General features: G+C 38.5%; 1 protein-coding gene across 6 annotated transcripts in view; it reads left to right on the top strand.

The window, feature by feature from the left end:
• Positions 1-26,405, top strand: part of RERE (arginine-glutamic acid dipeptide repeats) — a 250,039-nt gene that overhangs the window by 59,495 nt on the left and 164,139 nt on the right. For all 6 annotated transcript variants that reach the window (XM_075773600.1, XM_075773599.1, XM_075773595.1 and 3 more), the window contains exon 2: positions 16,482-16,952. In XM_075773600.1, the coding sequence (XP_075629715.1) occupies positions 16,628-16,952 (325 nt within the window). In that variant the 5' untranslated portion in view covers positions 16,482-16,627. The remainder of the gene's footprint in view (positions 1-16,481; positions 16,953-26,405) is intronic.

The raw sequence follows: 26,405 nt of genomic DNA, 5'->3' as shown, positions 1-26,405 counted from the left end.
AAAGTTCATTCTGATTCACAGGCCAGATCATAATTCAGCACGTGTTAAGAACTAGTCAGCAAGTAATAAATCTCACAGTAGCCGTATATGTTATCTCATGGGAGAGGCTGCAGGACTGTAGGAGAAAACAGGCTAATCCCTGAAGTCTTGGATGGATTTAATTAGGTCCCAGTTGCTTGGGTAACTGGCACTTGGTGAATTTTCTTCTGTAGTATTTTGAAAGTAGCTCTTAAGTCAGCTCCTGATGAGGTTAGTGTTTCAGGAGAAGACTTTGTGACATGACATCCTTCTAAACTCCTGCTTGTGGAGTTGTTGAATGCTCATGTGCGGTGAATGATGGAAACGTCATAGACAAGAGTCTTGAGAGGTATGCTTTTACGTGTAAAACTTTATTGCATCGTATTTATAACCGATAGTGTAATTTGTTTTGCTGCCTTTGGTTGCTGAAGAATCACCCCAGGTTTTTATTTGAAAGAACAAGCAAAATATGGTTAGTAATCCTAGTTTATGTTACTGTGGGAATAAAGAAGGTCTTAAAAGATGTGCCTTGGTCACAGATTGATTAAACACTGCTCTGAACAGTTTATGGTGCTCAGCTTAGCCTAGTGTCTTGTCTGCTATAGACTGCAAGCAGTTTTAGTAATCTTTTAACGTTGTTGCAGAGCTGTTACTGGTGTCTAACCTTTACACTTTACCTTAAAAATAGCTAGGAATTTCATACTGCTTCATTTAGGAAAAATAACCTCTATTTTGAAGGTATTTTTGGTATGACGCGTGGCTTGTGTGGTCTGAACTTGCATGTCGTGGCATTAGCATGTAATTATGAACACGAGGGAGATTTTTCTTTTTTTATTTCATGTGCTCATTTTTCTCTTAAATGTTTCTGATTTTCTTATTGTTGTGAGACTGAATCATTCAGTACACAAAGGATGAGTAGTCCTGGATTTAAGGAGGGCAAGACGCAAGTACTGTGGCAAAAGTTTGATTTTTGTGGCCCTCTGCCATCTCCTGATTTACTGCTGGTGGCAAATGATGCTCTGTGGTGGTACTGTAATGTGAGTGAGGCCACCCAATTTCGTGTGTGGCTTAATGATCATTTGCATTGGTTGTTCTGCATCCAAGGGCTTATGGTCTAATTTTGCAACATTGTTCTCAGCAGCCTACAAGACCAGACCTAAATACGTTAATACAACTATATGGCCTCATTCTGTGACATGAGATTCCATTACTTTTAGTCACACGGTTGTAAAGACTATCTACTGAGAGTACTAGAAGTAGAAATTATATTGATGTCCAAAGTGTGACCAAAGTCGGAAGTTATTTCATGCAGTGTTAAAATACTTCCTCTTGGTTTAGATTAGAAGCAGACTAATCACTTGGAGCATATCTTAATGTTTTCTTCCTCTTCTCATGAAAGACGCAGTCAGTTATGAAGTCCCTTTCCAATGGGTTCATTAGCAGCAGCCAGCAGATTGCCGATCCAGTCGTTCTTGTAGCAGAGAGAGACTACCTGAAACCTAATGTAGCGCGTTGAAACACCTGACGTGTGAGACCTGTGAACTGGGCCTGGTTTTCAAAAATAGTGCTTCAAATCTAATGGGAAATTCAATTTGTTGCTGCTTGGGAGCAGTAGCGTGGCTACAAAGAAGGTGAATTTTTCTGTTATCTTTGGTAGTATGTATGGTTTTTATTATTATTAAAAGAAAGCTCACTGACTTCTAGAAAAGTGAACCAGACTTGAGGGAATATACTTACAGAAGCTTGTGTGGTGGATGCCACTGAGCAAATGAGAAACCTGGTACTCGCGTAGTATGGAAACAGGCAGGAAGAGCGTGTAGGTGAGTGCCCTGGGCTGTTGAACGTGGTCTAAATACGGTCTGTGTTTGCCTACGGGAACTCGTGAAGAACTTTCCAGTGTTGCAGATGGTGCTAGCTGTAGGAACGGAGCAGGACTGCTGTCGTTTGCTTGCTGTGGTTTGCTAGGATGAGCTGAGCTCTGTGGTGGTCATCTTAGCAATCAATGCGTTAAAATAAGCGCATATGAGATTGGGTGCTACTTTGTAGCAATGAAAGTTTCTACTGGGCAGAAAAATACATAATAAAGAATCTGAAAGTTTTGCAAATTCTCAGTTATTGAGCCATAGTCAGTTTGTTTAATGCAGTCTGTAGTTCCATGAGGCATTCCTGCTAACCACTGCGTCTCTGGAGTATGCTGAGTTTAGTGAACTAACCTCAAGGCTTTGAAACACTGTGGAAAAGCAAGTTTGGAAGCCAGCCAACCTTTAGAATAGCCTGCTTGTGTAAATTTTGATGTCTTACGAATATAACGAAAATAACCTTATTGTAGTCTGTCTTAAATTAAAATAAAGGCTAATCTTGGTGTCAGTAGAGAATTCTACCTGTTCTCTCACTCTTGTAGATGCGTATTGCGTACAGTGCTTTGCTTGTAACTGGTTGAGTTGTACTAGGAGATTTGTAGAAGTTGTTACTTGGTGCTGGAGCAAGCGTTCCTGCTTTCCTAACTTAGAAAGAATAATTAAAAATGACTATAGATAATAGTTTTTGTTTATTAATCTGTTCTGCTTTGTAATCCTGTGTGCTAAGATAACCTATATAATTTTCCTTGCTATTTGTCAAGAAAAACAAATCTGTGGGATTTGTACAATTTCTCTCTTGTGTTTAAAAACTTATGACATTAAGAGATGGAATATTTCTGAATTACCTGTTCACTGCCACTTGTTATCTTACACGTTCAGTCTTAGCTGGTGATGGTATAGGAATAAGCTATCCCTTTCTGATTAAAATGAAGTATTACAATTGCACAATATTACACGATGAACAAGGGAATCATGCCTTAATATTATGTGTTAATTTAAGCCCTTAGTGTTTGAAGAGGCAGGAAGATAGTCAGGGACTCTGGATAGTAACAAGTTCTGCTGTGATATCCCTGTGTGCATAAGCAGTGTAGATTTTATTTCATAGGGGTTTTTTTCTTGGTGTAGTAGAGATGAAGTTGAGGTGAATGTATGTTTTGTTTCTATGAGTACAGTCTGGAGACAGGTTATTGCAGGTCTCCCGGAGTCTCAGCGTGACCTCAGCCAAGCTGGATGTATTCATGGATGTCTGAAAGACACCTAGCTCTGTTTTTGGGATGAAAGTATGTTGGAAGTCAAATGCCACTATTGACAGCTTTGATTTTCTATCACTTAAGGTCATACAAGAGATCATATGATCTTGAAATCTTTAGCAAGAACACAGAAAGATAATTAGCTGTTGTGTAGGTTTACTGCAAACATATTTAAACAGTGCATCTTGCTCTCACAACTTTTTTGCTTGTGCTTACTCTTTTTTGCACACAGTAATGTGTATGTTTGCTTTTTGAATAATAGTCCTGCTGCCTCATAGCAGAACCTGCTTGTGTAGCCGAAGAGTAAAGATCAAAGGTCATACTTCCACTAGTAAGGTTTTACTACTTTACTAAGTCGTTGTTACTGTTTTCTGTAAATGCAATAAAGGAAGTGAGCTGTAATTTAATACATTTCAGTTGTTAAGTATCATGAAGAATATGCTGACCGTTTGCTGTAGACAGTCTATAATATGAGACAGATCAAGCCCGCATTTCACGCGTGAATAAGCACGCTTAATCTCCTGATTACAACAGTGCTGCTGTACTGGGAAGAGAGGCTTTGGAGGAAAGAAAACTCTGACGTCTGCTCTGTCATTAACCAAAATAAGCTGCTCCTCAGAGAAAACGAGAGCAATGTCTGAAATTCAAGACACTTGCTCTAGACAGAAATATCATCTGTCTTGATGCTTGTGTAAAAAGTATTTTAAAACAGTGGACAACAACAACAAAAAAATGCTGTTAATAGCTATTGCTCGTTCTGATAACACCGTACTATTTTTTTCCCCTTTGTCGTAGGAGTGAAAGCAGAATTTCTTTGTTTCCACTGTTGTGGAATTTTATGGAGCACTTAAGTGGCATAGCTTTAGTTAGTCCTGTAGATGGTCTCTGCAACTCTCAGGATGCCGCTTTCTTTAGAGAGAAATTGCTTTAATTATAGCTCCATTTCAGTGGAAATGTCTGGTCTGTCAGCTCATCACAGGAGCCCACCCTGCAGTTATTCTTCCATTTTGAATAGTTCAAATGCACAGGCGGTTGTATGGAGTTAAATAAAACAGTTAATGTGGCTGAAGACCAGAGTTTTTGCCTTTGCTGCTCAAAGGGGTTTTCCAAAAATAACCTGATCTATTTTTCGTTTGGGTGATTTAAATGAAAATATTTTGGAGGTTTTCTAGAAGATGAAAGGATTGCAAGAGGACAGCTGAGCGTTCAGCCATTTAAAAATGAAACATCCAATGGAGAAAAGCACAGCTATATCCATATACATATAGGGAATGACAGTTTGGTAGATATTTGTAGACATTGCAGAGATGGAGGTACCAAAATAAATTTTAAAATGGAAACTGAAATTAGTTGTAAGTGGGTACAGTTCTAGGTGTAGTTACATTTGCAGTTGCCTGTAAAGCAGCAATGGTCTCATTCTAATAAACACACACAAATTAATGTTTTCAGTATTATGCAAAACTCATTTCTGTCTTAAAATTAGTGACTTCACAGGAGGGCATAGGTATGTCATGTACTGCTAACTTTGTCCTGTGTTCTTTAAAATGGGAGCTATTGTAAAATGGACATATGATTCAGTTTCATGGAGGTATTCTTTAATGTTACTATAGGATTCTGTTGTGTACCAGGAGTTTCTCTTTATGCTTTGATTTCTTTGTTGGTGTTTTCTTAGTCTGAATTTACAGCATTTGGGAATGTTTATATTTTACCTACTTTAGTAAACATACTACAGATTTTTTTTGCCACAGGCTTGCTTGTCAAGAAATCCATATGCATGTTTTCAAGGTTTACCCTTTTTGCTTCGGAAAGTCTGTCGTCTTTTTTCTGAAACCTCTGTCAGCAAACGAATTTTTTTCCAATACTTGATGATTTATCAGGAGAAAGCGTAACTTATTTGTTGGTGTATGGATGGTCCCATGGCTAGTCTGTGGTGGTGATGGTGGAATGATTGCCTTTGTTTTAGGTTCTCCACCCTAATCTCACTTTTTGTCTCTTATCCGTGTTTTGTTGGCAGAATAGTTACCCTGCAAATTCATTTCTGGCTTGGTATCGTTGCTGGTAGGAAAGCAAAGCAATTGTGCCTGATAAAAGTAGAATCTGTTCAAAATAATCTGCTGTATATCATAACAAGTTCTTGTTTAACTTTTTTCCTGTTTCAAATGTTGTTAAGCAACCTTATAATGCAGATGTTTTCTTGGCTCCAAATGACATTAAATTCCCTAGGTAATAGTTCTTGTTACAATAGCAGCTCTTTACAGGTCCCTTGGGCCTTTTCTCCCCTAACAGCCTTTTAAAGTGAGGGAGCTATGTTGCATTATGTGGACACTTTAAAAAGTCCTATTTTTTTTTTAATGGTGTTATGGGACGACTACTTTACATTATTCAGACCTATATTGTAGTAATCATTTACATTAGTGGGAATGACTTTAGAGAAAAAGTAGTAAATACATGGCTTTGTATCATGTCTGTGGATCATTGTTTGTTCCCCTGTGTTATGACTGTAGAGACCATTAAAGCACCTTTTAAAATGACTAGAGGAGTTCTAAGCATCATAGCTGAATGGAGTGGATCAATACAGTGGGCTGGGATCAGAATTTTTGTACTCTAGTCATAGTTCTGTTTCTTGGTGGCTCTCTGGTTTTGAAGTGGCCACCTAGCCACTCAGCCCTTAAGCTTCTTGGTATGTGTGAGAGATGAGGGGGCACAGGATTTTGGAGGGGCTGTCCTCAATGTTTTATGGATCACAGCATGGTAAATGAGGGCTGAGCTCTTCAGCTGGTGACCAAACCAACAGCTTCGTATCAAAACGTGTGCAGGCAGCTCCAGTGTCCCTGCTGTCCCTTAGATTCCTCACCAAACAGTAATAGAGGGAATAGAAGGTACGGCTAATTTATCTGTTAAAATTGGGAAATCTTGTTGGGAGTACAGAAACTTTCTAAGACTCTATTGATTTTTATCTTGCTGCTCTTGAATTAACGTGGAGAGGAATTGTGACTTATTTGGAATTACATTTATGGAAGCCTATATGTAAAACTGTCTAAAAGCAGGTGTTGTCAGAAAGCTTTTCTCAGATCACTACTGTGAATGTTACATAAATTGCCTGATCATTTTTGGAGGAGGTAGGAGCTGATATGTTTGTGCCAGATACTGTCTCTGGACTTTGGTCTACTCTGTGGTCAAAGCTGACTGTCTTGTAAAATTTTGTTCTTGGTACTTACTGAATTTATGACCTCTTGCAGGGAGATAGTTGTTCTACCTGTCCTATGCCAATTAGAATATGACAGCCAAAGTGAAATGTCATTTTCCTCTCTTAGATCCTGACACTCCAATCTTTAAAAATCCTCACAATTCCCAGGTAAACCTGGCTGTTTTCTGAGGAAGGATTTGAAGATACCAGAAACATTCTTGAGTAAACCAAAATTAAACATGTTCCTTCTCTGAAATTGTAACTCAGATGTGCCAGATAGCCTGCAACTTTCTGTTGATAAATGCGGACGTAATTTTTTTTTTTGCCTTGTGAAATCTTGCCTTGCTGCTTTTCTCCTGTTCCTTTAAGTTTTGTAGCATCAACGTTGTGTTGAAGAGAGGGACTTAAGATCTTATCTAAGCTGTCATCCTGCATAGCTCATCTGTCAAACAGACCCTCGACCTGGATTTCAGAATGATGCCATAATATCCCAAGTCAGAGCATATCGGTGTGAAGGTGGAATGTGCAGTGGGAGAGTGCTGATATGCAGTATTATTCGGACTGTGATTTAAAAACTGACAGCTGTGAGCATAGCTGGTGTAAGGCATGGCTCAGAAATAAAAGATCTCTTGTTTTCTCAGGTCAAGTTGGGTAAAAAGGAAAAAGGTCACTGTCTGTCATGAGAAACACCTTGAATTGTCTGCCTTTATTCAAGTGATGGTTGTGTCTCAGCTGTGAGAGATGCTGATGAAGTCAGTGCCTGTTTGTTTCTTTCTCTACACACTAGCTGCTTGAACTGTTTGGGGATGATTAGCAGAGAGCAGTTCAAAGTGAACAAACATGCTTTTAATTGCGTGCACTTAGCTTACAAGAGCTGTGGACTGTAACTGTGTAACTCATAATGACCATTACTGGCTGAAGTGTTCCAGTGCTATATTTATGTTATAAACTCAAAATGCCAGTGAAGGAGATAAGACAACTGATAAGAGGCATATAATTCATTGGAGAGACTCGTAAGAGCTTTTTAAAAGACTTTCAGCAAACTTGCATCCAGAGGGTCGCAGACGAGTCCCATGAGCATTAAAGAACAGGCAGTGAACCCCTTTAACATCCACTCAGCTGTAAAGCTGGTAAGGCACCAACTAGATTGGCACAGTCCTCAGAGGAGAGTCATAAGGTGCATGAGAACAGAGGAGGAAAATTAATGTTTTTACTGACCAGTGCATTAATGTTGTAGGAAAAAAGTTTGTGTATATGTATGTGTGAGAACTTTGGGAGCCAATATCCTCTAAAGCTTGCAGAAAACTTAGAGGATGAATCCTAAGGAAATAAAAGGCTCATCATATTTACCTTCATTCAGAAATCTCAAAGCTTTACAAATGCTTTTTAAGATTTCTTGAAGTTCTGCAGCAGGTATAGCAAGTCTGTGTAAGTTGGTTGTATTTTCTTTTCCTGTTTGGCATTAGAATGTGATTTGAACTGGCGTGTCTGTGTTCACATTCATAACCAGGTCTGTCTTAACTTTTGAAACCACTTCCAGATTGTTTTCTCAAACTATTAACTGACCCTTCTTCAGCATCCTAAAAAAACCAACCAAAGTCACTGTGCACTGTGTCAGAAGCATTCTAATTTAAATAACTTTTCTTCAACTCCATCCCTGCCAGGCTTTCACTCTTGTTTTTCAGATGCAGGAGTAGTAATATTAAACCAATATTACGTTGCACAACAGGTAGTAAAGACTGTATGAATCTCGGTTCTTCTGGCAGCTACGCACTGTTGAAGAACAGTCTAGTGTGATGCAAGTCTTGGGTTCTGTTGAAATACCAAGTCTAAAGGAACAGAAGGCCCAGTACTATCTATGAAGTTTTGGTATTGACAGGCTTGCAATTCTGAGTACGCTGCCAGGTAGGATAGTTCTCTGCTGCTGCCTTCAGGATCTGTGTTTGTTTTTCTTTCCCTACTGCTGGCAGGGAGAGATCTATGTTTAGGCTCTGTATGTAGCAGTTGATTAGAAAATACCGTAGGTGAACTCAGCAGGATCTGAATTACAAAAGTTAGGGCAAGTATCTTTAGTAAAATCTCACTCCAAATAGTGTGAAATACAGTCCGAGTGTGATGGTACAAAGCTCTTACTGTATCTCTCTTCCCCTTTCTTTTCCTTCCTATGGCTTCTCATTGAATTTGACTTCGGTTTGGATGCGTGATGTCATGCAGCTGGTAGGGCTGGCACTCCACTTTGAGGCGATGACTGGATCGTGTGGGTGGGGAATGTTCCGAGGGGTATCCTGAATGAACTCTTCAAATACTTTGTCACTCCGAATATCTGCAACTTGCATTTTCAACAGCAAATGGAAGCTAGGGAAAGAATGTGGGAGAAAGTTGGTAACAGATGTTCTTTGTCTTTTCTGAAACTTAAAGTTTAAACTTGTGTGGCTCCCCAGGCAGGCTGAGGCCATGCAGTTAATGAACTTTGTGGTAGAAGGTGGGATCTCTTGAAGTATAAGCTGTATAGAAGCTGCCCTTTTGTGTGTGTGAAGCAGGCACGTGTGTATTTGAACTACAGTGCTAGTGCTGCATTTTGATACTTGCAGTTTAACACTTTGTTCTGTCTGTTACAGCTGAGACTTCCTTTTCCTAACGTTGCCTTATTAGGGTTATTTTCTGTAAATGATCTTGAAGGTTTTCTTAAAGCAGTTCTTCACACTGAGTATATGGGGCCTACTTAAGGGCTGGGTTTTTTTCTTTCTTTCTTTAATCCCATGCACTAAAACCAAATTAAAATTCTTCCTTGACATCAAAAGTAGAAAAATTCTGTGGAAAGAACTCTAGCAGTTGCAGTGCACACTTTAATCTGGCATTTGCTGAAAACAGTGCCTTTTTATCTTGCAATATGAGACTAAAAGCTTGCACAAGAATGGTCCTGTTCTGTTTATTAGGACTGGTAACACGTGACCAAACAAATCTTGTTAAAAGATTTATCTGTCTGGCTTAAATAAGAAAAAGGAGCTCTTCTCCATATTTTTAGTTACCCTATGTACTTAGATGCCTTCCTGTTTCAGTCTCATAGCATTTCTCTTGGACTTGCTTTCATGTTATCTTTAAAACCTGACTCTTTAATACTAGTTAAGTGGTTTAAGTACTTAATGTGCAAAGAGGTGGTATGTATGCCTTTTGCTCTGATAATGATTTCCAGGTGTATAGATCAAATAACTGTGGAGCTATGTGTAATGGTTAACTGCAGTTTGCCCATCTTAATAACCCTCAGTGCCCAGATCTGACTGTACTCATTTCTCATGGGAGGAGAAGTATCCTGCTTTCCTGACTTGCATGGGAGGATGTGAAGGTTTTGTGTCTGAACAAATGATGAAACTTTAACTTGAGCTAGATTTAAAATGCTGGAAAAAAACCTCAACTAGGTGAATATGGGGTTGAATGATCAGTTGAAAATAATGATTATGAACTTCCACACTTCAGTTTTTTTAAATGAAGTTTAAAGGTTAAGTTGCGTCTGCTCAATTTCTCATAAGATACTTTTGCAATGGCTTTTCTTAGATTGCATTTGAAAATAGATGTGCAGATCTAATATTATTTGAGATCTTTTGTTCTGTCTTTGGGAGTGGGGCTGAGAAGGGTTTAATGAGAGAGTCCAGTCTAACCCCTGGCTACTTTTGGGTTTGACTAGAGAAGGACTAGTAATAAGATGTACGTGTATCCTGTGTGCTGAAAGGTGGCTGGGACTTCTGTGTGCTCCTTTCTGGGGTGACGCTGCTCTCAAGTTATCTGTCAAATAGGAGAAAGATAAGAAGGAGCATTGCAGGGACTGCCCCTGCAGTGTTTCTCTTTCCAACTTCATTTGCACGGAAGTGTTCCTCTTGGCTTCTGTGGGCAGAGGAGTCATCCTTGAGACTTGTCTGACGTTGTTACAATTTATACTGTTCTGAGAAACTGTTGTAGGATACTAAACACCTTTTCCATATAAAAATACAGTGTTAGCAAGCACTTAATGTGCTTGGGATATCATACCGAGTAGCAGAGTGCTGCAGGGGCAATGTTGTGATGGTGAAGCACCTGCTTTCAGACTTCTTTACTTGGAACGCTGATTGCCAACTTGCCTTCGTCATGTCTGGCCCAGACTCCTAAATGAAGGTTCCTGTCTCCTACCAGAATCCTAGTTTCTTCTGTTTCTTCATCTCTGGGGACACGAACACTTTAACAGGCGTAAGAGCATTTGAATATGATAAGAAGTTGTAAGTATCTGTTCTCTGCCAGAAAGCGGAGAATAGAAGGCTATAGCGAGTAGCTCTGCAAACGTGGTTTTGGCCTCTAAGCAGTTTAAGATGACAAGGACCTTTAATGTCTGATGGCATACTGGGTGGAGATAAAAATAGTTAGCCCATACTGGACATAATAAACTTACTTGGATAAATGGACATATGCTGGGGCTCTAGTTAAAAAACAACAAACAAACAAATCTTAGAACGTGATAGCAGTGAAGCTAACATTTTTCCTCAGGTTTTTGAACTTGCATTGAACAAATAATGGACAGAAGCTATTCTGCCACTCCTTTGTACACCAGTCTCAGCCATTGTAAAGTGAATGTTCCCCTTTTAGCTCAAATGACTTCTTTCCCAAGATTAATCTCTAAAATATTCCCTATAGAGAAGCAGTAAACCAGTATCAAAGGCAGTTAATACTCTTCAACCTGTGGTGCTATAACCTGATTTTTTTTTTTTTCCCCTGTGGTATGATGACAGAAGCAGCTGCTGTGGTGGTTGTTTGGTGTAGTGAGAATGAGGAGCTGCCAGTGAGTAAAGTTACTGGAAACCCAAGCTACAGAGCTTGCCAAAAACCACTTAAGATTTTAAATGTGTTTGCTTCTACTGTCCTAATCCAGATTTAAACATCTGTGTGATTACTGTGCTTGGCAATGTACGTGATATGTTATCCCAGTTTACTTTAGAGAACAAAAAAGGCTCGCAATATTTTTTGTAATTTTTGTGATGGTGTTAGTTTTATGGGTTCCATATTCATGCATAATTACAGAATGATAAAAGTGCTTAACCCACTACAACATCTGTAACTGATGAATAACGTAGAGGTTTTTTCACAGTATTTACATTTTGGTCAGGAGTGATTAAGCGACACTATAGCTTTTGAATCTGGAGTTGGTAGTATTCTCCCATTCCAGTGTGGCTGGCGGGTGAAGTAAGAAAGTGTGAGATGAAATGCAAATACTTACGTTTAGATGATGTGGTATTTCTGTTGTAAGATACTTTCTGCTGTTATGATTGAGACATCCTTTCAACCATTGGATGTATGCTTCTATTTATATATCGCTATTTGCTTTTGATTTCTGATGTTAGTAAATAAAAAGTGGGGAGGTGGCAAGGGGAAATGTATTTCACTGTAGAGGCAAAGTGTATCTTGGAATCTTAAAACGTGTTTGGATCACTGCTTAAATAATAAAGATTATTTATCAAATACTTCTCTGTGGTAATAATGGCTTAATCTTAATTAAGTGGTTGCTGATAAAACAATTTTTCTTTGCTGTTCTGGTAGTCCTACATTACTGCTACACAGTTGAGGTTGTGTAATGGTATCTTTCCTCTTCCTTCCCCCCAGTTGTAGCACAACTGCTCTTAAGGTTATGTGACTGCTTTATTCTTGGAGAGACAAAAGTAGTCATAGTTTCATAACGATGATTTAATCCTGCATTTTTTTTGAAATTAAATAATTTTTTTGTAAAATAATCTTGGAAATGTAATATTTGTGTAAGAAAGTTGAATAGTGCAAGAGATTTTATCACTGGGCTTTTAATGCTAATAGAACTAGATAGAGGCTCTGATTAGATGAAGAGGCTTCCTGTACTGTTCATAAATACACTGACTGTGAAAATCACTTCTGTATGGGTTCTCCTGAAACAGGAGCTAGGAGGAGGCTGGCAATTTTGCTGTATTTGCAGCTGGAAATGTCATAGATGAACAGACGGAGCAAATTGTGGTATACGCAAATTCTTGCCCTACAGTGAACTGAATCATTACGAACGTAGTTCAGTTATTCAGTGTTACTGCTATATGCAGAACTTTGTTGTACAAAAAAAAGGGGAAAAAACCCAACATAATAATTGGACTTGTAATAAAAACACTGAAGTACGTTATTCGAATTTAATCTGGGAGAAACAACAAGGGCTTAAATCTGCAGGTATGTGGAGAGTTCTGTTAAGTCTTGCAGTGTTTGTTCTTGTTGGTTAATGGCAAGAACTGGAATTCATCAGTGCTTCCTCTGCAGCGTTTGACCCTTGACATCTGGAGGTTTCTTGTGCTTCATGGCAGGTTGCATAGAGGGATTTTCTTTTTGCTGGTGAGTTGGTTTTGCCTACACCCATAAAAAGCGTTGATGAAGATAGGAAAGTAGAGTAAGAGGACGTGCATTTGGTATGTTACTTTTGCAAAGCGATTTACCTGCCAGCCATATGGAGGTCACTGTGTTGATTGATGTGGTGTTGACCCTTGAACAGGCCCCACTAGCATAAAATGGTTCACTTGAAATTTACTTTCAAAGTTAAGTTTGGCAAGGAGCGCTGAAATTGTGGCTGCTTTTTCAGAATTATTTGTACAACTTCTGGTTCCTTGAGACTTGGAGAATATGAGGAGGAGCTCAGCATCTTTCAGGATGCAGCTAAAATTAATATGAATGAATTTTCTGTCAGTTACCAATCAACTTTGGTTTATTTTTCCTTCAGACAGGAACATAAAATTCCTTTTTCCCTTATGTTTAGATGTGGGGTGGTTGGCACCTTCTTAGCTTTTCTTGAGGCTTCAAGGAAAAAGCCCTGTAGCTGGCCAAGTTTCAAGCCTACTTTTTCTCTTTTTTTGCCACCCAGCCCCAGTAATGAACTATTGTGGGTGGTGACTGATGGATTATTAATTTTTTTAACTTGGAAATTATTTTATAAAAATGACATTCTGCACTTTACAGTTAAAGGAATGTGCTTGTGGTGCACTTGGCTCTGCAGAAGAGGAGGGGTTGGATCTTTTCTATTGTTGAAAGGATGGTGATACTGAGATCTTCCGCTCTTGAGAGAGGAAAGAAAAGCTGATGCAGCTTCTTTATGGACACTCGAGTCAATAAGTCTCTTGATAAAAGTTGGGGTAATTCTATCATAAAAATTAGTGCTTAATTCTCAGGGGAGAGAGCGTTGAAGAGAATACATAGGTTGTATACAGATGGGACTGTTTTAGGAGTTGTTTCCTGAAAGCAGGATGTATTTGTCTTTGTAAGCTATAAAGAAGGCTCTTGTCAAGGAAGTGATGGTGGAATATAATTCATTTGGTTACAGCTGCATTGCATTTAGTCATTACCTGTGTATATGCTAAATTTTGTTAGCACAGCTGGAAGATGAAATGAACAGAAAGTGGTTTTTTTTAATCACGATTTTGTGCAACTCAAACCTTGCATAACCTTAAGAATCAGTGGTACCTATGCTGGTGCTAAGCCTAACTGGTAAATGTAAGATAGATATCTGCACGTGAGCAGAGTTCCATATTGTGATCTTTCTTAATGATAGTGGACTGTGCAAGTGCTTCCTAGATGCTGCTGAAACATTCTTGACTTCACTGAAAACAAGACAAAAGGTCTTGCTCCTTGGCTTTTTTCCTTTTTAAACTCTCCAAAATTAATTTGTAAACAGCATTTAAGTTTTAATAAACAGGAGAGGGTAGTGATACACTCCAAGTAAGACAAGAACCAATGAAAAAAGCTCTGAAAAGAACTCTTTTGTTTAGCTTCAGTTTCTTGTGGTTTTGTACCTAACTCAAAAATGGGGTCTTAGAGAACTGGGGCTAGTATATAAGAATACTTAGGAGTGGCTGAATTTTATCCATCCTTGGAGATCATTGAATAATATTTTAGGTGTATAGTATATCCTTTAGTTTCTGATCTCCAAAGAAAATGTAAAGATCTCTTGTACGTGGGTTGAGATGCCACTACTTTGTAATTTTTAGATTGCCCTGGGAAAGTAATTAGTTTTCATTGAAAATGAATAGATTATTTAGTCTCTAAAGTGAATTTTGTATCAACAACAATAGAGAAGAAAACCCAACAAACCCTCAAGCTTGCTACTAGGGAATTTCCTAGCCTCTAGAAATTTAAGACATTTCTTATTGAGTCCCTGTAGACCATTGCTATCGCTATTATCTGCAACTTCTCTGGCAATTGACAGGTTCATTGTAGTCTCCTCTACTGGAGTTTCGTTGGATTCCCCTTGTGTGTTATGAGAATGATGGCAGCTGCTCTAAGGAGGAAAGAAAATAGAATCATTTCCTACCTGGATGATCGGTTCATTCAGGAAATGCCTGAGAGATTCAAGCCACAGCCTCAACTGTATCAGCAAAAGCAATTTGTCTCTCTCCGGGTGTTTCCATTGCTGGAAGTAGTAGTCAACAGGGACAAGAATATTGTAGTCTGAGATTGATGTAAGACTGAAGAAATTTCAAATATACAGGATCACTGACTTCTCAGCTGACTTCTTAAAAAAAGAAAATAGTCTTTTTCCTTCTCTGATGTGGTTTCCGATGCTTAATGTATGAACACTCAATCTTCTGTCAGGTCCCGACTTTCATGCTGTAGTGTTCTGCGCAGTGGACACATTTCAGGTTGCACCAAATAGTAGCTTCTTGAAAACTAATCAATTGGTTGTGGGTAAATTCAGCTTTATCCTAGTGAACTGGGGAGAAAAGGTAACACAGCTCTGTATGTTGGATGCACTTTTCTTGAAATATCCTTCTTCAATAATTAAAAAAAACATGGTATGTTGTGATTCTTGTTCAATAGTAGCTGTAACTGCTCAGACTGCTGCTGTCCAGCAATATTAAAAGGCACTTTGCAGATACTTCGGTCAGTACAAATTCACTAGAGCCTTTCCAGAGAAGGTAGCAAAAATTCTAATGGATGTGCTGCTGACGGTCACTCAAAGATGTGTCATGCAACCTGTCAGTCCAGATCACTTTGATTTGGTCAATAGAAAGGACATTTTATGGAAACTCTGAATTTTGAGTCAAAAGATTAAGTGATATAACAGCATAGGGCTAGGATTCTTTACCTTTCATTTGACTGAGGTACAGTAGTAGTGTCTCATGGGGAATTAATCCAGACCCCAGTTGCAGGGTACTGGAGGGGAGTTAGTGAGCGGCTGCGTGGTGCTTGGCTGCCCACCCAGGTTAAACCACTTGTTTGTGGTTTGGGGATCTTGGTCCAAGCTTGCAGATACTCTTGTAACAGCAAGTCTAATTTTTTAAATCTGAACTTGCATTGAAGGGAAAAAAGAAAAAAAAAAAAGATGGAATTGATGTTAACTCTATTAATTAAATGATCGGGGAAGTAAAAGCATAGGATTGTGTCTTCCCTTCCTATTCCCCACAGGAAACTGGATGCGTGAAGGCGATGAGTTATAAAATCCATCTCCATGTGTTCTGTTATTGGTAAAGCAAGCATGAAAGGTCATATTTTTGATATATGGAAAAGCAGATTTTGGTAGTGCACTTGTAACTACCGTGGTTTGGTTTCACTTAATTGATTCCTGTAATCTATGGATTACAGGTTAGGTCTATTTTTGGAAAAGCAGGGTAGGGGGAAGACTTCCTAGCAGATTGCCCTGGAGGTGGCAGATGGCATTCTTTACTCTGTAACAGCTTTGTAGGGCATCCATTGCTAGTGGTGTTGAGATGTAAAACAACACAGCCATTTGCTAAACTTTTTCTGTGCTTCAAGAAAAAAAGTTGTAGACTCTTCCTTTCTTGTCCCTTCCTGAATGTTTTTGTTTCACTTGAATGCTTCCTATTCAGCTTCAGGTATAAAACAGTATGTGTTCTCCGTGAGCACTTCCCATCCAAGAAGTTGTTATATTTCTGTAGTGAACAAAAGATTTTTTTAAGGAGTTCTGAGGTCTTTTTGAGGATGGAGATAACTTAAGTGTCTGTAAAACGTTTGAAAGTTATTTCTAGGAATGCTTCAAAAGGCCACCTTGCATCTTAATGTCGTGTTTTCTATGCTGAATTGCTTTAGGATGTGGGGTTATCTTTGTTTTTAGTTTTTATTTTCAGAAATTGAAAGAATTTTGAATATTAACATGGGCTTTTCCCCTCTTTCTTCCCCCCCCACCCCTTCAAGAACCTTTTTAAAACGCTGGGGTTGTTGGAGTGGTTGAATTTTTCCTGGATTTGAGTGAGAAATTCAGAAGACTGAAGCCCAGGCTCACTGTCTACCTTTCACGGAGGCCCAGCCGTGAGAGGACAGAAGAAGGCACGTGGCGAATCATGACAGCAGACAAAGAAAAAGACAAAGACAAAGAGAAGGACAGGGATAGAGACCGGGATAAGGAGCGAGACAAGAGAGACAAGGTGAGGGAGAGTGAGAACTCGCGTCCTCGTCGGAGCTGTACATTGGAAGGAGGCGCCAAGAATTATGCGGAAAGTGATCATAGTGAAGATGAGGACAATGACAACAACAGTGCCACCACAGAGGAGTCCACAAAGAAAAGCAAAAAGAAACCACCCAAGAAGAAGTCCCGATATGAGAGAACAGACAACGGTGAAATAACGTCCTTTATCACAGAGGATGATGTTGTGTACAGGCCTGGAGGTAAGAAATTCTTGTGTTATGTTTCCTTTGAAAGTAATAGTTGGCTGCAGCAGAGAGTGCAGTGTGCTGGTAATTTAAATGATGGTTGGTCTGGGGGCAGGTTGCCACATTTCCATCGGAGACAAATACGAATATGGGTGCAAAAGTTTTTGCCTGTGTCTCGTATCTGGTTTGTTGGAATGAACTTAGGTCCTCTTTGAAAAAAGAGCCACCCTTTTTCTACTGTGTTAATTACCTGTGTATCGTGTGGAATCTCTGTCCCTGGGAATTTCAAAACTAAATTGAATAAAGCACTGAGCACTTTGCTCCAACTTTGAAGTGAGACTTGATCTGAAATAGAGATTTAACTAGGTGAGATATCTTATATAGAGATATCTTCCAATTTCTCTGACAAGTTTTCCTGTGAATCTGACTTCATTATAGAGCTCATCTCCTGTCTTCTGTTTGTGAAATATAAATCAAGTGACTTCAGATCTCATGCCTATTATGCTGTTGATCTCACTCCCCTCGTTAATAGCTAGCTAATGCCTATGCACAGCAGCTTAGCTACTAGTCAAAACAGTGTCAGTATCAGCAAGTGTCTGAGATGCTTTGGGGACAGAAGCACAAGTTTGTGGTGTGCTCTGGATGTCTTGGACGTGCCACTTAATTACTGCCAAGCTCACGTAAGGTTTTTAGGGTCTCATGTAAGGTTTCAAGATCTAACCTGTGGATGCTGTCAGCTAACTTCTTCCTCAAAATGAAATTGTACTTGAAAATGAGATTATTTAGCTAGCTGTATTCCTCATTTTAGAGTAAAAATTTCATCTACACAGCATTTTAAGTGTTGATTGCAATTGTTTGTTCCACCACAAGGAATAGTGATGTTTGGCTTTTACTGTTCAAAGCACTGGCTTAAGGGCTCTGGTAGTTAAATATTACTTTTCTGTAAAATGATCAGCATGCTGTGGTAACACTGCTGGAGCAAGAGAAATGGATTCAAACTAAAAACCATGGAAACTAATGAGGTAAAATCTTGTCTGATTTTTTCCATGAGGTACTGTATATCTCAACTACTAAAATATCATTGTATGAGTACAGATGTAAGTGTTTTAAATGCTCTATCCAGTTGTAGCTGCTATAAGTGCTCTAAAATGCTAGTGGTGTGTGTGGGTAGCATCAGCTGCAGATGGGCTGAAATTCTGCTGGTTTTGGAGGTGTAGCGTTCCATACTTGTTATTCCATGTGAAAGTTGTAGAGTCTGTTTTCACTTAGCTCTACCAACATTTGTCAGAATAGCTTATCTATTGAAATGCTTCAAATATAACTTCAAACCATTCAAAAGATAGGTTTTTCTCTTGGTTAGGGCTTGTAGCTGAGTAATATTTGTTGCTTGAGCAGTAGCAATAGGGAGCCTGCAAAAGCATCAGCTTTGGTGGCAATCTTATTTTTCAGTGTCAGAGGATGAAAAATAATTTAGAATCTGTTAAGAACAGCTGTTGTGTGGGCCCAGTAGTACAATGCGATACGCTGGCTTTATTGCAGAAAGACTTTGCTTAAAATAAAGATGGAAAATCAGTTTGTGATCTCAGTTTTATCTTGTAGTGGGATGGAGAAGTATTAGCACTCTTTAACCAGGAGGTGCAGTGGTTGGAGTACCTCTGATGTAGCAGTACTTGGATGGAGGTATGTTTGCAGAACAGCAGGAATCAGTACTGTAGTTATACAGAGTTTGCATCTTTGCTGGATAATTGACAAAGGAGGGAAGAGAGCCCGTAAATGCTGGTAGTGTGGGGAGAGCTTGTTTATGCTATGTTTTTCACGAGAGTATCCATTCAGAAGAGAAATCTTTATGTAGGGACTGGCTTGTACCTTCTCACTTGCCAGCATTTACATGCTGGGGGAGAGTGTATTTATGGGCTGAAATGCAAGTCACAGCACAGGCATGGAGATGTGTCAGGGAACCTGCATGCCACAAATACTCTAGGGTTTGGAAGAGGTTGCATATTCTGGTAAAGGATTTGAAAGCTTGTTTGCCTGGTCCCAACCAAGACCAGTGCTGGCCACGGGCAGCTTGCTTCATATTCTCTTTGCCCATCTTTCTGCACCCTTTGAAGAAGAGGAGGTGGGGGGAAGTGGTTGTATCTGATCTGGAGGAGGTTATCTAGTGAAAGAACAAGGAAAGCCATAGAACTTGTGATAACTGAGATATTTTTATACCTGTTTTGTAATTTAAAAATCAGCTTATTAAACTTTACATTTTATTATTAGTAATTAGTATGAGATGTACCCTAGCATTGAAACTTTTCTGTTCGGTTTGCTCCTTGTGCTTTTTTTTTAAACTTGCATCTGTCTCTTGTCTTAAACTGCAGGGAGCAATGAGAACACACATTGTTGCTTAGTTCATTGTTGGAGGGACATGAGCCTAGCTGAAATTTTAATTGACTCATTCTCTTTTTATATTGAAGTTGAAATTTTATTTAAAACATAATTTCTTAACAGGAATGAGATCTTGAATACTCATCCTAGTGCATAATATATTCTAAAGCAATTTTAGCCTCTATTGCAGAAGAAAATCTTAGCTTCTGTCTTATGGCTAGGTGAGATATAGGGAGATGTGTTTGTAGCTAAGGGTCCAAATGACAGAAGATTTAAGAGGGATTAAGAGAGTTTAAATTAATGAGACTTGCACAGTAGGGATTAGAAAGATGAAAATTAAAGGTGTGTGCAGAACGAGTAGCTGTCTTCAGCTTACGTATTTTAGGCTTTAAGGAAAGGAAATCCTTTCCATTCATTTGATTCTTTCTCTTTAAACACTCTTATCTAATATGGATGAATGTTAAAGGTCTAAATTTTCTTTCTACAAATTCCTTGGTTAAAATCTCATTCTATGTTTACCCCATTGCTGTGCAGTACTTAATCCAGCACTTAATATTGCTTTCTTCTGTACTGAGCTCAGCAACTGTATTTGACTAATAGCAAATAGACTGTAAATAAATAGATAATCAAGATCACTGGAATTTTTTAAATGAAAAGTTACACTATATTGTTACTATATAAATACTGTTCTTATTAATTTGCATAGATATAATGAATGTATGCATAGCTTTAAACCATGTATTAAAACTTACTGAGTAGAGCTTAGACTGCACTATGCAATTAATCTTCTCTGCTTTGGAAATCACACAGGCCTATCCTAAAAGCTTGTTGGCCCACTTCCCCATCTGTCCTCTCGGTTTCCACAACCTCCCTCCCCTTTCCTTCCAAGTCTAATCTGTTTGTCTTTTGCTCTGTTTTTTTTCCCCCTTGTAGTTCTTAGATTTGTTTTGTCAAAACAACTGTCACACTAACAATTTTTATTGTATAATGTAGATTCAGATTTGCTTATAGACTTCCTTAGCATAAGATAATGATAGTATAACATAGCTTATTTATTTTTTCCCCCTCCTTTTAGAGTCAAATTATTTAATGCTGAATTTCCTTCCATTTCTAGTGTAGATTGATTCCCTTCTACTGGCTTTTGCCAAAATACAGCGTGGTTTGAAAGGGTTGATTTCACATACAGTTTGTATGCACATGCAATATGGTTAACACATGGCTCCTAATTGGGTGTACTCTAAAACTGGTGGTCTTGTTTTGTAGTATGTTTTTTTGCAGTTCTACTTTTTTGACAGACTGTAAGTGAATTTGAATACTTTGATACTCTGCTGTGCAAACCAGACTCTGTAACTACATCTGTTGTTTGGGTTAGACAATTAGTCTTCATGTATGATTTTTCTGTATAGAAGAACATACTGAATAGCTGTCAATGTATTGCACTGGACTTCAGTGGCTTAAGGTGCGTTTGGAACAACTGTCCAGGCTTTTTCCAGGTGCCGTGCTACTCCAAACGCTGTTGAGTAATACAGCAGCTTTTGTATGGGCCCTGCTTTTGATACTTGGTTAAGAGAATGACTTGCCTCGCTGGCAGAGGGAGCTATGTGATGGAAAGCAAATAGCGCTGTTAGTGACTTTCAATTTCTGGCCAACATAGTGAAAGATGAAAAAGGTAGTGATGATACTGTTTGAGAGAACCCTTTTTTCCTCCTTGGTTCTGGAGGGCAATAACATGTTTAAAGTGTTAAAAGGACCTAATGTGTGGAAGTATTTTTCTTGTCTATCTTCAGCTTGTCCTTAAATGTGGAGATTTTCTTTTCAGTATCCCAGTAAATTGCTCTTATGAAGTAATTGAGTTAAGATTCCAGTGGTAGTACATGGCAGGAATAATTGCATCAAAATAATAGCTAGTTATGTGGATACTTCTATTGTCCTGTTCCTTGTTGCTTTCTGAACTCTTGCATACCTTTCTTGCTGGAGGAAGCTGTATGGTCCCTGTCCCCTTTCACCCTCAGTTGGTTCAACACATCAGGAAGGGATGTTATTACATTAAAGCCACCACAGAACTTAATCCTGCAGGTATTGTTGCTACTGAGCTGCTGTAACGTCATCATGGTGGCGCCTTGAATGCTAGACTGGAAAAACTTTGTTGGATAAAAGTCTAAGTTGATTTGGAGCCTCAGGAAAATAGATGACTTGATATGTCACCTGGAGGTGAGGACAATGTTGTTTGCTCTGCCTACGTAGAAACATTTAAAAGGATCTGCAGGAATTAAAAGGATTTATGAGGATCTGTTTCTACAGTGACATCAGTAGCTATATAAACAGCACATCAGCAAGAGGAATCAACACGAGGTAACACAAGGTGAAATGCTTCTCCAGGGAGTGTAGTGCATTGTAGGACTTAAGAATTTTCCAGCAAATTGCTTTGGAATAGCTTACATGAGAGCCTCTTTGTTCTAGGTCTTTCAAGATCTGTGTGAAGAGATGCAGCGTGTTAGATACAGAAAGTGCGCTTGATATTGTGCAGGGAAAGAGGCAGAATTAGCTTTACGGGGATTCTGGAACATCTGGCCTCTTATACAAAAAAATAGGAATGTGTCTTTTTGCCACTTTGAGCTGTTTTAGGCAATCACTGTTTGGGACAGCTATTGGACTTCCTTGGTTTAGTTGCCTTTTTTTTAAGGTATGGGAAATTAGTGTCACTAGGATGAAAGTGAAATATTCCTACTGGAAAATATAACTCTTCTGGATTTATAGGTTGATGTCCCTTTAAAATTTTGTTAGATTTCTGTGCCCGAGTGCTGTGTAGGAGGCACCATAACCCCGTAAGCTATTATCTGGACAGGCATCAGAGAAGGAATGAGACTGAATTTGCAGGTCGGATGCACTGTTGTGAAATACTGCTGCTCAGTTGTCACCAAACATATCAAAGTGCGATCTTAGGTACTTTTCACTTCGATACGTTCTGTGATTATAGTGTATGTGCTCATTTTTCTAAGGGAGCACTTCAGAAGCTATGAAATAGTTTGCAGTCTTCAGTGACTGAGATTTGAAGCCTGCAGGTGTTGGGTTATTGCACTATCACAATGAAAAAATAACAAAAGATGGTGGCTCATCTTTTGTGTGAATCTGCAGGCCCGACAGCAAAGTCTGTCCTGCGGAGTGTGGCCAGTGGAGTTCCAGTCGTAGTGGAACTAGAATAATATTTACCCAAGATCTAGTTGGACAGATTTCTTCTAGCCATTGTAAAATCCACTGTCAGTTTTGTTAGCAAGGAAGCATTAGGACTTCTAAGTTTCTAAGTTTTAGTTTTTGATGGTGTAATTAATTGTTAAATGGTTCCTTTATTATAACTGTGCTGAGATGTTTAGCATTGTTGTAACTGAGGAAATTGCTGAAATGGTTGTTTTAATCTAGAAACCTCCATCAGCTTTATAAAAATATATATAAACAAAAACCAAACCCAAGTGCTTCCTCTATGTGTTTACTTTGTGTACTGCTATTTGGGTCGAATGTTGGTGAAATTGAAATGCAGGAATGTGGCTCATGCTCTGACAGTGATTGGTTTGTATTTGACATTGACCTGTGTGTTTGTCATTCTTCTAGATGCTGCCTTCTATTTATTCTGACAGCTTTACCAGCTGAGAAAGGTGGCCATGCCAGAATTAAACATAAAAATATTTATAATATGAGCATCAATTTTTTCCGTAAATCTTGAAGTTCCAGTGAGGGGTTTTTAGGCTGTTAAAAAGCTGGGAGGGGAAGTTAATTATTTTTTTTAAGTTTTAAAATTTGAAATTTATGCTCGTGCAGAAGGAAGAAATGCAACAAAATTATTCTTTTCGGCTGTATATTTTAATTTTAGGAGGTCTTAAACTGTTTTCTATCCATGTTGCGTGGATTGACCAAGTTTGTCACGGAGATACGTAGTTTTGCACGGGTGGTCTTCTCTTCCCTCAAAAGCTGCATAGTTGAAATGAGCACGTATTCTAATGCGATGCACTCTGTATTTCCCTCTTCATTTGAAAGTCTGTTACCATCGGGGTAGTAGTTCATTGAAATCACCAGGTAGTCAGTGACAGACCTTCAGCTGCTGTAAGTAGGAATAACTTCAGGAGCTGTGCTGCTTAATGTGTTTGTAAGAGTTCCCTTGTTTCTCACACTTTGACCCCTGTTCTCAACCTTTCTGCATATGTGAATAGCGGTGAGGAAAACGCAACAAAATGCAGTGAGGAAAACTCAACAATCTTTTCTTAGAAGATACTATCTTTAAGACTTGTTTCAATGGAAACAAACACATTCTTTACCTATTCCTCCTTTAGTAATTAAAAGAAAGAAAATTAGAGAAAAGGCCTGGATTAGTAGGTGAGTCTTAAAACATGTCAGGAGGGTTAACAAAAGCATAAAAGCATTTAAAAATGCATAAAAGCATCACAGAAGGATTTTTCTTTGTAGTCGATTGAAGTCTGTAGAGAACTGTTTCCACATGCAGCTGAAACTTGTGGTGTTATTGTTCTGTACCATTGGCTATAACAGCAGTTGTAATTAGTTTTTGTTCTTAGCATTTGAGATTTTATGAAAAGTGTGGTTTTTAAAAGATCAGGCGAGTGGGTGAATAATAGTAAGTGGAGAAAATAAGGTTGCATGAAGCATACATTGACTACTTAACTGCATGTAACTAATTTTCTGTATTTGTGTGGTTAGCATAAGCAGAAAACATAAGCCAAATGTGTGTGGGGGAATGATGCATTTACTGAGTTCATATTTACTCTTTAATGTGGCAAGTGTTGCTCTGCTTGTGGGCAGCTGTTGGTGCTTGACAGATGGACTCTTAAATGCAGATCGAGGTTGATCTAGCAAATGGATTCCTTTGGCTTTTGTGTATAAATCCTGAAGAGGAGGCGAGCGCACCAAGGGGCAGGGCGGGGACTGGGGATGCTGCTTGGCCAGTGGCGGGCTGACAGGTTTATCATCTTTATTAGTATGTGAAATTGTGGTAGTGTTTTCATAACAGATGAATTGTGCAAGTGGAGAATTTTAGATAGGACTTTCTCTGTAAGGTTATTGTTAATTTATCAGTGAGTCATCCCTCTGTACTCCATTATAACAAAACATGGGTCACTAACAAAGGGAGATGTACTACCATTGACTGCTGTAATGAAGCATTACTAAAAGTAACGTGTACTAAATGAACTTCATAACGTGTTCCCTGAGAAACTTGTAATGCAAAATAAAAATGCCTTGTAAATCTGTGGTGTTCTGGAGCTGTTACAGGAGGAATGTGAAACTTTTCATGAAAACCTTATTGACGTAACTTTTTTTTTTTCTACAACAGCTATAGTTGAAAATTTGTGGTTTAACTACCACAAGTAACTGGGGATCACAGGTATGAGCAATTTTGCAGACTGCATTAGGGAATTATTTTTGCAGAGGATGAATGTAGAAAGATTGTACCCTAAGCAAAAAGTAATGCTTGATGGGGAATGCAGCATGCCATTATGGAATTAGGCAAATGGAAATTTTGAAATAAAAACAATGAATGGGAAGTAACTGTGGAAAAATTGGACTAAGGGGAAGGAATTCCTTGAAATAATGGTTCTCAAGGAGTGAAAATGGAGTTTGTAGCCGCAGTAATTGTTCATGGCCTGTCCTCAATTTATTTCAATTAAAATAGTTTGAACTTCTAGTGTATGAATTTACCAGCCCTTTTTCTTTTACTCTGTGGAAGTTGCCACGTCTTTCATCGACCATTAGATAAAGGAGCGTTTGGCCAATGACAAGGGCAACACCTCTGTACGCGGTGAACTAAATTCTCATTTTAGCTTCTGTACTAGGAACGATGCTGCGGTTTCCCATGTAGCTCAGTTTGCTTTATGCCAGAAGATTGTGTTAACTTTTTTCTGGAGATTTTTCTGATAAATTGGGGGAGGGAAGGAGTGAGATTTAATCTGTCACAGTTTTGATCCTGGGACTAACCTTTGCTGCTTCATTTTGGAATGCAGGGTTTGAAAATATCTTTTAAAAGTATTCATGAGAGGATGGAGGAGAAAGTTTGTCGGTGAGGGAGATACTTCTCTACAGGTTTGACACTCAGTGCTGTGTTGAAGCAGGCTAAGTGAACACAGCATCTTAAAATGAACTGTTTGGGTTTTTTATGGTTTCCAAGTGGAACAGGAGATGGAAGAGGGTAAATACAACTTGAGAATTGATGAAAATAAATTCTCCTTTAAGTTATCTCAATTCTCATGTTATTGTTCGATGGGCCACACTGGTAAGGTATTTATGTCTAACCAGACATCTTCTAACTGACCATGGAATTATTCTTTTCTGTAATATTATAAATTTTGGGCAAGCTATCTGGCTTTCCTTTTGTCCTAAAGAGTTTTGTATAAACAGTATCTGGTAGCAGAGCATCTGTTGGTTTAAAGGATCTCAAGTAAATTGAGTTACAAATGGAAATATTTTTGCTTTGTTTCAGCATTGGCAGGAAGAATGGATCTATCTAGTCGTCTCTTTTTTAATGTCCAAAATGTGTTATGTATGCTTTTACCAAAAGCAATAAAGATATTTAAAGCAAAAAAGGATCAGAAACCCTTTTGTAAAAGGAGTGGCTAGATGTACATGAAAGCATATATAAATTTAAGACTCTTTTGTTAATGTTATTTAGGAAAGAAATATACCTAAATGCAAACCTACATTTATTTTTCTTTGGCTTGAAAAATTATATTTGTATCTTTACTGTGGTGATTGTACTCCTCTTAATAGTGAGGAAAGCATTTTTTTCTTCCTGAAATGGGCATTTCTTTTTTTAAGCAGCTGACTAGCATGTGAGCATGATCATGATGCTTTATAATGAAGGAAAAAAGGTAACAATACCAGTGTTGAAACAGAGTAAATACACTTCTGCTGTAAGATCAGTGTTACAGCTGCTGTGCTAATCTGTTCTGTATAAAAAAGCATCTCAGAGCTATTTACAAATTGAAACAATAGGAAAATATTTTTTGTTTCAGAAAATACATATTGATTTTTTTAAATACAGATAGTTTTTTCAATGCTGCTAGGTATTTGCAGGTAGGCAAACATCAGGTTTGACAA

This window comes from Balearica regulorum, chromosome 21 (genome assembly GCF_011004875.1).
Source record: "Balearica regulorum gibbericeps isolate bBalReg1 chromosome 21, bBalReg1.pri, whole genome shotgun sequence".
NCBI lineage: Eukaryota > Metazoa > Chordata > Aves > Gruiformes > Gruidae > Balearica > Balearica regulorum.
The sequence above is the reverse complement of the archived record's forward strand: the minus strand, read 5'-3'. Positions and strand labels throughout refer to the sequence as shown.